Raw genomic sequence first — 14,215 nt, 5'->3', positions numbered from 1 at the left:
AATGGATGAAAGAGTGGATAAAAATCAAATCGGATCCTACTGGAGAAACATAATTTTTTATTTCTTTCTTTCTTAATTTCTTCCTTCCCCTAACTTTTAAATGGTTTTGTATCATGGTTTTCACAAACAGCAAACACTGTATATTAGAATGGTTAATGAAAGAATAAGAGATGCTGAAAACTGAATAAATGGCTGCTGAAAATTCAGATTTGCCATTACAGGAATAAATTACCTTTGAAAATATATTAAAATAAAAAAATTTAAATGTTAAAATATTTCACAATATTATGTTTTTATTGTATTTTTGATGAAACAAATGCAGACTTTTTTTTTTTTTTAAGAAACATTAAAGAAAAAATTTAATAATTTGAGACTTTGGTAGCACTTTATTTTACAGTCCTGTTCCTCATGTACATACTATGTACTTATTATAGTAATTACAATAACTATGTAATAACTAGGTACTAACCCTGAACCTACCCCTAAACCTAACCCTACCCCATGTAGTTACCTTGTATTACCAGAACTTTCTTAGATAAATACACTGTAAGTTCACTATAAGTACATGTTAGTACACGTACTGTAAAATAAAGTGCAACCGAGACTTTTGACCAGTAGTTTAGAAAAATGTTCAGGAAAAAATACTTTAAAATGTTTAAGCTAAATGTTTAATCATAAAAAAAGAGGCCCTTATTTATTTTTAATTATTATTTTTACATGTTCTGGTTTAACCCAATATAAATGTAATGGCTCTCATTGGGATTGTAAATAGCTTCCAGCGTCATGTATGTTCGGTGGTACTAATTCTGATTGGCAGGTTAATTAGCCAATTCTGGCTGAAATTCTGCTAGCAAAGCAAGACGTGCCAGGACCAGTTTCATTAAATTTTTCATCTCCACTGCCAACAACAGCAACCTCCTTCCCTCAAAAAAAAAAACACACAAAAAAATTCATTACCAGTCACACATCCTTTGAATTGCTTTCTAATTCAATCTTGACTGTTAAAAATGAGATTTTTATTTCATGCTGCTTAACGATTGTTAATTTGATTTCCAGCATGCTCCTTGACTGTCAGCTTTAACTGTGGATAAAGCGTTAAAATTACATTTTTGCTCTGAATGATTGGATCCTGTTCAGCGGCTACTCCCTCGCTGGGATGAGAGCGCTCTGTCTTCTTAATAGAAAGTACGATGGTGACACTGTGTCATTGCTTAGGTCTTTGGTTGTCTCTTTTTTCAACAGGACAAGGTGCGCACTGAGAGCTATCGAGACTTCATGTACCACAACATGGACGTCTTCAAGGACAAGGTGAGTATGGGCTTCCTGAAGCCATTTTTAAGTGTTGTAGAAAAAGCTATGACAGAGTAATAATTGCGATGACAAAACCTTGCATTATACCAAGCTGCAGTATTTTTTTTAAAGGGGGGTTCTTATGTGTCAACTGCAGTGGGCTGATAACAGGATAATGGTGCTTCCGTGCACACACATAAAGTACACCACAGCTCATATACAAACCATTTATTTTGCGCTGACATTGGCTAGATCAGCTTGAGCCGGCCACAGCTGAACATGGATAGCGAGGTGACGCACTGAGCTGGAAAGAAAAAGGTGAAGTGGGGGTAGACGACGAGAGGCTTATCTCAGCCATCGTGGTCCAGCCCGTGGACTTTGGCAAATAAGGGTTAGACCCTGTCAGCATGATAAATGCCTCCGGTGCCATTATCATACATCTGCACGCTTAAGATGGCACAGACAAGCTGGCATAGTGCAGAAAGGTTACGCGCTGCTCCTTTAACCCGCAGGTGGTGCTTGATGTGGGATGTGGTACAGGAATCCTCTCCATGTTCGCCGCCAAAGCGGGAGCCAGGAAGGTCATTGCTGTCGACCAGTCTGAGATCATCTACCAGGCCATGGACATTGTCAGGTGAGTCAACATCGCACTGAAGAAATGAACAGGTTCTTGAGTAGATCAGAAAGGCCCTCTTGGCATACGTTTACTTGTTTTTTATTAAAAAGCGGTTGCTCCCATGGATGTTGTTTTGTTAATATAAAAAAGTTGGTCAAAAAAAAAAAAAAAAAGGTAAAAATAAAATCATCTTGTGTTCCCCTTTGGTGTTTCTTGAACATCTCCTCTGTAAATATTAAAGTGTTAGTTCAGCAAAGAACTTCTCATGGACCGATGCAGTCCAACACCTGCTAAGCTCCATCAAACATCTTAAAAGATCAAAGACAATATTTGTTAAAACTCCAACTGAATTCATCTGAAAGAAGAAGGTCATATACACCTAGGATGACTTCAGGGTTAGTAATTTATGCTTTCATTTTCATTTTTTTGCTGAACTAACCCTTTAAGTCCTTTTATTGCTTCCGAAGTGTTTTTTTTTTTTGGCTTTATTTTTTTCCCAACTTCATCCACTTTGAGACACTTCTTCCCGTTAAACAATCCAGCTTCCTCTCTGTAAGTTTCGCCAGTATTTGCTGGGAGTTTTTCTGTTTCTATCTAAAATTTTACTGTCCCGACTACAATAAAAATCTTTTAGAATTATAGTTTTATATTTGCGTGAATTTTTTATTTTTTTTTTACTTTTATTCATTAAATGTTAGTTTTTTCACAACATTTTATATGTATTGGTGATACATCAGTGGAATTTGCACAGAATACAAATAGAAAACAAAACATAAAGTCTGTAATAATAAAATCTCCATACTCATCGGGAAGGAGGAGGCGGGAACCGGCGCACAATCAAAACATTTTAATAATTCAAAAATAAACACAAAACAGTGCACCAGCCCCTCACGGACGACTGGTGCGCACAAAATAAAAAGCAAACATAAAAATATGGCCCAGGCCTGGTCCTCTCTCGTCCTTCACTATAGTCGCTCCAGTTTTATATCCTTCCATCTCCTACGTGGGACTCGAGACCGGCGGTGGGGTGCAGGTGTAGCTCATCTCCAATCACTACACCTGGCCTCACTCCTCGTTCCCACGCCTCTCGGCCCCGCCCCACTCGCCACAAAGTCATACAAATAAAAGTACTTTTTTGCCAATGCAGCATTCAACAACTAGGTTTTTTTTTTCTGCATTGTATGTAGTTTTCAAAACATTCTTAATAATGCTTCCAAGTCTATCAGAAGTCAATTTTATAGTTTAATATATGTTAGCCATCGATACAACATCTAGCCATCATGTTGACACATCAGCAGAATTTGCAAAAACAATATGGAATGCATCATTGAAAGCCAAACAAAATCCATAAAAGTGTCAATGTCAAATATTCATTGACAATGCGTAATTGGCCTAAAAGGGGAAGTGTCAGTTTTGTCAACTGGCCTGAGAAACACTCTTGCACCAATCCCAGGCCGGCAAGCTCTATCATTATCCTGCAATCTCATCAAAAACTAGTCCTCTTTCTATTTCTATTTGTCTCAGTGGTTGACTTCAATGTATTTACGGGCTTCAGTCACGTTCCTAAAGGCCTGCCATTTACATCCACCCAGTCGACTTCCAATCTCCCCTACTTCAATCCCGGCACAGGATCTCACACGCACACTAAACATACAAATGGTCTCCAGCCTGTCCTATCTGCTTCCTTTACGACCTATCTGCCCATAAAAATTACCTCATGTATCACATCCGAGGGCACTTCCATTTCATCCAGAAGCAGAGATATAGTTTTATGTGTTGGAGTTGAGATGTGTTCACTACAGGTGGTGTCTCTGGGAGATTTTTTTGATTATGGTTATTGTTAATACATAAGTGTGAGGAGTCGAAGCAGGCAGGAGGATGAAAGGAAAATGAAGTTTAATTTTACAGCTCGCTGGGCCGCTGTTGGGCCGAGGCCTACTTCATGCCGCCTGAGCGTGTATGGGTTTTACAGAGGTGGTTTTCTGACCTGCATGATGCTTGATTCAGTTTTATAGAGATGTGAATTAATTTTTTTTAATTGAATGTTAAATATATACATCAAAAAACAATATTAAAGGAATTAAATAAACACTTTGATAGCAATGCATGTACAATGGAGAGTTCTGCACAGACTTAAGTATTATTTACTTTTACATCGAATATTTAAACACTTTACAGTGACTAAAATGTGTAAAAATCACAAGCAGTTTGTCATGATAGAGACAACCCGACAGAGTTTAGAGAGTAAACCAGTGTTGTGCGCTGTGAAAAAAAAAAAAATATATATATATATATATATATATATATATATATTATGATTATTATATATATATATATATATATATATATATATATTATGATTATTATATATATATATATATATATATATATATATATATATATATATATATATATATATATATATATATAATATATATATATATATATTTTTTTTTTTTTCAAAGACACTTTCTCAGTTTTTCTACTTCAAAATTTCATATTTAATTTAATGTGTTACCTGCAGTTTTTTGTAATTGTTTGTAAAATTTAAGAGCAAATTCAAAGTGTAATTGCAAAAAAGTGTTTATTACTTATGGAAACACCTTTGTTAAAAAAAGGTTGTAAAAAAAAAAAAAATTGTAAATTACACTTTTTAAAAAAAAAATTTTTTATAAGAACTTGCTACTTTCAGTCTCGTCTAAAAACTGTCATGTTTAATCAGTATGTGTCTCATTTCGTCATTTCTTTGTGAAATTGACTAGCAATTTCTGAGTGCTAATTGTTTCAAAGTAAATCCTACGGCAAATTTTTTTTCTACATTCTGGAATATTTAATACAGACTATTTCTGTAATGCAGGTGCATTGCAAAAATTTCATCTTGGACTTGTGTGAAATGTTGCCCCAGCTTTTTGTTCCATGAGTGTATTAATTAATATCGTAAGAGCATTTATAGTAGAAAACCAGATAATCCTTGCACGGTCTCTACAATTTAGGTACTTATTCCCTAGATTACACCATTTAACACCAGTCATGGTAGTGATTTGGTGGATAATCCAGTCTGTCATCATCACTTCACACCTTAAATCCAATCATCAGTCCCAGAGGATCAATATACTTGGATCATATTCCCTAAACCAAGTACCATCCAGTGGAGGGAAGTATTAAAGTGTCCCAAATCCCCCTCCTCCTCCTCTTTCTCCCCCTTGTAGCTGACATTGTCCTCTAAATTAACCCAGTAATGAGATTAGTGTTCCCTAGCTCGGGACAGTCTGCTGAAGGAGGGGCAGATAGAGGGAGCGCTACAATGGGATTCTGGAAGAGTGTGATAGCGCGAAGGTGCAGAGATAAGGATCAGTTGGGCAGAAACGCACTCTGCAGGCTTGAGTAATGACTCTGTCCCTAGTAACATTAGCTGTCATGATAATGGAGTATTTAGAGAGATTGATGTTAAGGGTTACCGGTCAAAATGGGAGCGATCATTTAAATAAGGTGGGGGTGGGGGGTAGTTGTTCATGCACGTTTACACTCATACACACAAACACTCAGGTGAATGGTAGTTTGCTGACTCTTAGTGCAAAAGGTCTTGGGAGGAGGTGCTGTCAAATTGGAACGTTAGTGTTGTTGTCCTGGAAAATCTTCTGTGGTGTGTGTAATTTGGATTAATTAGCAGATGTCTTTCTGAGGAGATTGAATCCAGGCCTAATGAGCGTAATTATCATTCATAGTCACAGCCGAGTTGTTTAAAACTAGTAACATGCATTTTATAATTTACGTTTTCCTTGCATTTTTTTTTTTTATTCATTGGAACACTTGGAAATAAATAATGAATTTTGTATTCATTTAATTTCATTTAGTTAATATAATCAAAATCATCTACTATTGCTATTTAAATGTTAGATAAAAAGTTTATTTGAATGTTTTCTTTGCCTAGATCAAATAAACTTGAAGACACCATCACACTGATCAAGGGCAGAATAGAAGAAATTGACCTTCCTGTGGAAAAAGTGGACATCATCATTTCAGAGTGGATGGTGAGTGGATGCTTTTTGTGCATTTTTCAGTTTGTAAATATTAAAATGCTTTCCTGAGAGAATAAAAATGCATTATACAAGGAATGCACTGCTCATTGAAGCAAAATGGCTAGCTTTGCCTTTATAAATCTGCATTTACAACAATTATAGTTGGGGTTGACCCAAAATTAGACATTAAGGAGTTGGATGTGTCAGTGTTTTTTCTTTCTGCCCAGTCATTTATTTCCCTTTTTCAAAACCTGCCCTGGTGTTGGAAAATGAAAAAGAAGTAATGATTTATTGTTGATTGATAAATGATACATTGCAGGCATAATCCAGAATGGCATAGCTTTCATGCTCATTAAAGAAGCCAGGCATCACTCCTCATTTATTTAGATATGACTGACCATGAGTATGAGAAGCACAACTTTAAGAGACAAACATTAAAGGAACAGTTCACCCCAAAAATGAAAATTGACTCACCTTCAGGCCATCCTAGATGTAGATGAGTAGGTTTCTTCGTCATATCATATGTGGAGAAATGTGGCATTACATCACTTGCGTACCAATGGATCATCTGCAGTGAATGGGTGCCGTCAGAATGAGTCCAAACAGCGATAAAAGTTTCACAATAACCCACAAGTATTGTCATGAAGTGAAAAGCTGTGTGTTTTTAATAAACAAATCCATAATTATTTTTTTTTTCTTCAATCCGCTGCTTTTGGGTAAAATACCAAAGATTCCTCTTTCTAAAATATTGCTTTCTCCAGTGAAAAAGCCATTTCATCTGAATCGGGAGAGAAATATGCACAGGTCAAGTACTGTTTACAAGCAAAAACATTAAAAAAACAGGTTTCTCCACTTGTGTGAACAACCTAACAAGCGCTTTTGAAAATAAAATAAATAAATAAATGCTATCAATGTGAAATAATATTTAATTGTAAAACCGATAGTTCTGGCTCTTAAAGGGATAGTTCATCCAAACATGAAAAATCTGTCATCATTTACTCACCCTCATGTTGTTTCAAACCTGTATGACTTTACATACCATTGACTTCCATTGTACGAAAAAAAACTGAAATTGAAAGACTGAAATTTCTAAAATTATCTTCATTTATGCTCCACTGATTAAATAATTTTTTTTCAGGTTTGAATCAACCTGAGGGTGAGTAAATGATGATAGCATATTCATTTTTTGGTGGACTGTCCCTTTAAATCTGATATCAAACACTGCTCATCCATTGTAAAATAGCCAGTGTGTCAGCCAGTACATCAGTTAAATTCTACATTATTATTCAAATTCTTAGTTGGCTGAAGAATTGTTTATTGGGATTATTCTTAGTGATAAATATATTAAAACTGGTGCCTTATATCGTATTCCTATTGCTGCTGCTTGAAAATGAGGAGGTTTCGTGCTGTGCTTGATTCCCTTTATAATAGTGTTAAAATGACTGTAATGCATGGCGTATTGTGGATAATTGCTTTGATTTCTATCCTGGCAAGACAGAGAAATTGGTATTATGGATTTGACAGTGAGAAAGGCTATAAAAGCTTGTATTGCGCTGCACTCCTTGTTGAAGTTTCCTTAATTTGTAGTCCGGTAGGAAAGGGGAAAAGTAGGTCATAACTCGAGCCACCTAGCCACAGGCTGAAAAAAAGGACATTGGAGAATTATTCTCTAAATTTGGAAACTTCCAGTATGCCCCATGCGAATTCAACCTGCATGTGAATTTCTGCTGTCGCTGAGGTTTTTTTTATCGCTTGCAGGTTAATTGTGAAATAATAAATGTTTTTTATTTTGTCCCCTTTTATTTGCATGAATGGGCTATAATTCAACAAACTCAGTGCCTGAGGCATCGGTTAACGTGTAAATGATTGTACAGTATGTTTGCATGTGTGCCTGCTATGCTTCTGACAAAGTAGCTTGAGATTTGGGTCTCTGGAGCACATTATTTTACGATTACAACTCTGGCTTGCTAAATGGTGTAAAAATCCTGCCCTTCATCACCTGTGCAATGTCGTCCATTTCATTCTGAAAACGTCTGAAGTGTTTGTGCATTGCCACCGTTTCCTTGTGAAAGCAGGGGAGCATACAGCCAGCTTCTGAAAATCATTTCTCAAAATGTTATGGAACAATAGTTTTACAATTACCTTCTTGCACAGAGCTGTAGGAGACACATGTCCACAGAAAAGAGCAGTCACCCTGGTCCACCACCTCCGATATCTAACTTTGACGTGCTTGTCAATCCAAAGAGATTAGATGCTGATTCTGGTCAAATGGTTGTGAGTAAAGTATTGCTGTACATTGATCCATAAAAGCTTCCATAATAGACCATAAAAGTAAGGTACAAGATAAGCAATGAAAAATTAGGTGGAGGATTTACCTTGCAAAGGTTTTAACTCAGAAATTGTGAGTACATTTCGCAAATAATTACAAAGAAATACACATATATATATAGATGTATATTTTACATTACATTCGACAGATAACGACTGTTTAAAAGTGCACTGTGGATGATTTTTGGAGTAAACGTTAAAAACTATTTTTTACCCTGTCTTATTGACCATGTTAATCCTACAATATATTTTTTCAGAATCTTTTATATTTTAGTCATTTTTTGCATGAAATTGTATTTTTTATTTTTTTGATGAATTCAGCACCTAGCTTCTAGGGAAAGTTTTCACTTTTCTCTATTTTTTATTTTTTTATTTGTTATTTTAGATCTCATTTTATTGTAATTGAGATACTCTTACAATTTTTTATGAATATTTAGAATTAGTTTTTACTTTTCGATTTTTCAGTTTTCAATGTAATTTTAAACAAAGTTTTAGTTATTTTGTTCTGTTTTTTTTGTCTGTTATATATCTTTGTTTTTTGTAAATATTTTTATTAGTACATCATGCTAAACTACTGTAAATAATGAGAAATATTGTTTTGGCAATATCTATTACTGAAAACAAGTTAATGTTTTATTTCATGTAAAGAAAAGTTTTATTTTTTATCATTGTTTTTGTTATTGTCTTAGTTAACTATAATAAACCTGCAAAAGAGGAATAATTTGCTTCAGATATCTACCGAATATGAGTTTTATGGTGGCAGATTTTAAACATTCAGCAAATCAGCAAGATTTTATGTAGCTTCACCATAACCAGAAAGAAAAAGCAGACCATAAATATTGTGATCATAAAGATCCTGACGCCTTCAATAGTGCCTTTTGTAGCATCACTGAGAATGCAACCCTGTGTGCAATCACTTTTCCAGTTAAATGTTACAGTTAATGAACAGAATAGTGTGGGAATTGACTCTTGGAAACTGACATTTGTGCACCTGTTGTCCAAAATGTCTCATCCTCTTTATTTTCTGTCTTGAGTGTCAGAGAAAGTTTTTCCCAGGTGGTTGACTTTCCTACTTTTCGGCTGTCTTTTGGAGTTTGGATGTGTACGTGTAAGCACGAGAATGAGAGCGAGAACGAATCGATAAATCAGAGGGGGTAATTTTCAGAATGCCGAGATGTTTGTCTGGCAGGGAGAGACGGGTCTGAGCCGATGTAATGTCATTTCATAACTCACCAATTGATCTGTAATTTAACTCCCATCAAAACAAACAGACTGGATTAGATTAAGGGGCAAAAATAAAGAGTGGGATGGTTTCTGTCACTGGCTATGTGGAGGAGAGGAGAAGTGAATTAGAAGAAGGCCAAATAAAGGTTGTCACAGGATGATCCATCACATCATGCTATGGCTTTTCAGTCCTCGGTTACACCTAAGAGGCGAAACGATTGGGCAGTTGAGGGAAGCTTTAAGATGTTTTACAGTTCGTGAAATATTCATACAAAATAGCTAAAAAGATCTTCTTGATGACTGTTGCCTGATGTTAACAGGACCCCTTATTAAAGGGATAGTTCACCCAAAAATGTAAATCCTTTCACTAGTATTTGTCTATCCAACCCCATATAACTTTTTACTTGTAGAACATCGAAGGAGATGTTTTGAAGAATGTCTGAGCTGCTTTTTTCATACAATGAATGTTGATTGGGATTAGGACTGTACGACACAAAAAACATTTAAAATGAATAAAAAAATATTCCATAGTACTTCTGCCATATATTATAAACATTAAAAAAAAAGTTACATTCATTCAGTGTGTGTGTGTGTATGTGTGTGTGTATATATATATATATATATATATATATATATATATATATATATATATATATATATATATATATATATATATATATATATATATATGTATAATATGTCATTTAAAATTGAAATTAAAAAATAAAATTTTTAAAAATTAACTTGAAATAAAATGAATACAAATGTAAAATATGAAAAATAAACACCTAATAAAAGCACGAAAATTACTTTTTTGTTTTATGTACACACGCATAGAATATTAATGCTAATAGAATACACAAACATAATATGATAGAACATTATTGTTAACATTCTTTATTTGTGCAGCAAGTTGTAGTTTACTTCACTTTGGGCATATATTGTGTGTTTGCAGCAAGCCAGATATCATGCATATAAGCAGATAAAGGAAACGACTGATACGTGTCCTTCAGTGAAGGGGACAAAGGTCGTGTGTAGATGCCTTCTAAATTCTCGGGCATTAGTTAAAGATCAGGGCTGGAGGACGAAGGTGTGCAGACATTGAGCTATCACCACAGTGCCCTCGAGCAAGCCGCTTAACCCCAGGCTGCTCCAGGAGGATCGTTCCTGTAATAAGGTCATGATGGTGTACTGTAGAGCAGCTTTCGTGTGAAAGTCATGGAAATGAATAAAACAAGCCCTGCTCCAAAAAAGACAGTTCTGTCATTATTTACTCACACTCATGCCATCCAAACCTTACTTCTTTCCTTCCTCTGTGGAACATAAAATAAGATATTGGCCATTTTTGTCCATTTTTGTCCATACAATAAAAAAGTCAATGGGATACATTATTTCAATTGTTAGTAAGAGAGCTTATACAGTATTGTTCAAAATAATAGCAGTACAATGTGACTAACCAGAATAATCAAGGTTTTTAGTATATTTTGTATTGCTACGTGGCAAACAAGTTACCAGTAGGTTCAGTAGATTGTCAGAAAACAAACAAGACCCAGCATTCATGATATGCACGCTCTTAAGGCTGTGCAATTGGGCAATTAGTTGAAAGGGGTGTGTTCAAAAAAATAGCAGTGTCTACCTTTGACTGTACAAACTCAAAACTATTTTGTACAAAATTTTTTTTTTGGGGGATTTAGCATTCCTGTGAATCACTAAACTAATATTTAGTTGTATGGCCACAGTTTTTTAAAACTGCTTGACATCTGTGTGGCATGGAGTCAACCAACTTGTGGCACCTCTCAGCTGTTATTCCACTCCATGATTCTTTAACAACATTCCACAATTCATTCACATTTCTTGGTTTTGCTTCAGAAACAGCATTTTTGATATCACCCCACAAGTTCTCAATTGGATTAAGGTCTGGAGATTGGGCTGGCCACTCCATAACATTAATTTTGTTGGTTTGGAACCAAGACTTTGCCCGTTTACTAGTGTGTTTTGGGTCATTGTCTTGTTGAAACAACCATTTCAAGGGCATGTCCTCTTCAGCATAGGGCAACATGACCTCTTCAAGTATTTTAACATATGCAAACTGATCCATGATCCCTGGTATGCGATAAATAGGCCCAACACCATAGTAGGAGAAACATGCCCATATCATGATGCTTGCACCTCCATGCTTCACTGTCTTCACTGTGTACTGTGGCTTGAATTCAGAGTTTGGGGGTCGTCTCACAAACTGCCTGTGGCCCTTGGACCCAAAAAGAACAATTTTACTCTCATCAGTCCACAAAATGTTCCTCCATTTCTCTTTAGGCCAGTTGATGTGTTCTTTGGCAAATTGTAACCTCTTCTGCACATGCCTTTTTTTTTAACAGAGGGACTTTGCGGGGGATTCTTGAAAATAGATTAGCTTCACACAGACGTCTTCTAACTGTCACAGTACTTACAGGTAACTCCAGACTGTCTTTGATCATCCTGGAGGTGATCATTGGCTGAGCCTTTGCCATTCTGGTTATTCTTCTATCCATTTTGATGGTTGTCTTCCGTTTTCTTCCACGTCTCTCTGGTTTTGCTCTCCATTTTAAGGCATTGGAGATCATTTTAGCTGAACAGCCTATCATTTTTTGCACCTCTTTATAGGTTTTCCCCTCTCTAATCAACTTTTTAATCAAAGTACGCTGTTCTTCTGAACAATGTCTTGAACGACCCATTTTCCTCAGCTTTCAAATGCATGTTCAACAAGTGTTGGCTTCATCCTTGAAAAGGGGCCACCTGATTTACACCTGTTTCTTCACAAAATTGATGACCTCAGTGATTGAATGCCACACTGCTATTTTTTTGAACACACATCTTTCAACTAATTCAACTAAGTGCCCAATTGCACAGCCTTAAGAGCGTGCATATCATGAATGCTGGGTCTCATTTGTTTTCTGAGAATCTACTGAACCTACTGGTAACTTGTTTGCCACGTGGCAATAAAAAAATATACGAAAAACCTTGATTATTCTGGTTAGTCACATTGTACTGCTATTATTTTGAACAATACTGTAAGTGCTTATTAGTCAAAAGTTTTTGAAAATCTTGCGCGTACCTCTGGGAAATGTAGAAGCAAAGGAAGCAATGTTTCCTTACTTTAGCAAAGGAAAACCAGTCTCCTCTTGGCTTATGTCAAAATACTCCGATGTTTTTCTTTACAAACAGCTTTAGTGAAGGAAAGAACAGAACTACAATCCCATGAAACTGCAAATGATAATTAAATTAAAAATATGGTTAAATTTAAACATATGATCATATATATATATATATATATATATATATATATATATATATATATATATATATATATATATATATATATATATATATATATATATATATATATATATATATATATATATATATATAGCTGTCTGTCTGTCTATCTAAATAATGAAAAAAGATGGCTTCAACAAAAACCTACACCATTGACTGCCAGAAACTGACTGTTGCGCAGATTTGTAAATGCATGGAGGTGAATAAACATTACTCAACTCTGTGGTAGACTGCAGATTGTGTTGTACAAACTTTACCTTGCTCAACAGATGTTTAAATCTTCCCTGCATCCTAAATGATGTTTATATAGATAAACGTTTATGTCACTATTTATCTGCAGTTAAAGTTAACATAGCAGTTTGAACTTTCAACTTAAGGTTCATATGAACTGTTTTGATATTTATACCTTTGGGAAACTATGAGCTGCTGTGTGTGGTGATGGTCAAGTTGAATTAATGGCAGATCCCATCTTGGGCCTTATTATCTCTTGATAGCAGTCTTACTTGTCGCAGAAGAGGACAGCTGCAATCATTCACTCCGTCCACAGCCTACAGCTGCCTGCGTCACACACACACACACACACACACACACACACACACACACACACACACACACACACACACACACACACACACACACACACACACACCAACATACTTACTCATAGTCTGACTTACCCAGATGTGCTTGCTGTTTGAACAATATGTATTCAGTACAGAGAAATTAATGTTTTTATGAGAAAAATTGCAAAGAAAACCCGCTCTTTGAGAAATAGGATTCTTCATTTCCTGATGTTCCCAGATTTTGACTCCATCATAGTTTCCCTTTTCTTCTATGTTACATCATGAAACATTTAAATTGTGTATCCGACAGTGTTTTCCTGGATTTGTCACCGATCAACAAAGAAGCTCTCAAGCATCCATTGTCCTTCTAAAATTAATTGTGGAAACGTGGGGTTTGCGTCATTTGAATATGCATGTACAATATGGAACATTTACTACTCGTCTGTATTCATATGCAAATCAGGCTCTGACACACTCGATCCACACTGAGCAAACAGTTTTGCCCCTAGAGTTTTGATTTATTCCACAAACTATGCTTTATTAACAATAGCGTTTAGTGTATGTTATGGTCATTTATCTTAATGTCTTTTAATTGTTGCCTGCAAACAACACATCGTTAGATGGAGAAGTAGAAACTTTTTAATGAAGCACAGACTGTTAGGTTTATTCATCTTGTGCTGTCTGTACTCTTCAAGCTGCACCGAGCTGATATGATTTTTCAATAAGCATCAACAAGATTGCACATTTTGCTAATTTGGTATGCTCCAATATTATTATCATGTTATACATGATAACTGATAAATGAGCAATATTATGGTGATAAACTGATGATTTTCAGCTGAATGCGCACTGCTATGCTGTCA

The 14,215-nt window shown here is 35.4% G+C and overlaps 1 protein-coding gene across 2 annotated transcripts in view; it reads left to right on the top strand.

Moving 5' to 3' along the window:
• Positions 1-14,215, top strand: part of LOC113051936 (protein arginine N-methyltransferase 3-like) — a 45,544-nt gene that overhangs the window by 4,701 nt on the left and 26,628 nt on the right. For both annotated transcript variants that reach the window (XM_026216128.1, XM_026216126.1), the window contains exons 8-10: positions 1,243-1,308; positions 1,803-1,924; positions 5,838-5,937. In XM_026216128.1, the coding sequence (XP_026071913.1) occupies positions 1,243-1,308; positions 1,803-1,924; positions 5,838-5,937 (288 nt within the window). The remainder of the gene's footprint in view (positions 1-1,242; positions 1,309-1,802; positions 1,925-5,837; positions 5,938-14,215) is intronic.

Source organism: Carassius auratus, chromosome 32 (assembly GCF_003368295.1).
Source record: "Carassius auratus strain Wakin chromosome 32, ASM336829v1, whole genome shotgun sequence".
NCBI lineage: Eukaryota > Metazoa > Chordata > Actinopteri > Cypriniformes > Cyprinidae > Carassius > Carassius auratus.
This window is presented reverse-complemented; position numbering and strand designations above follow the sequence as displayed.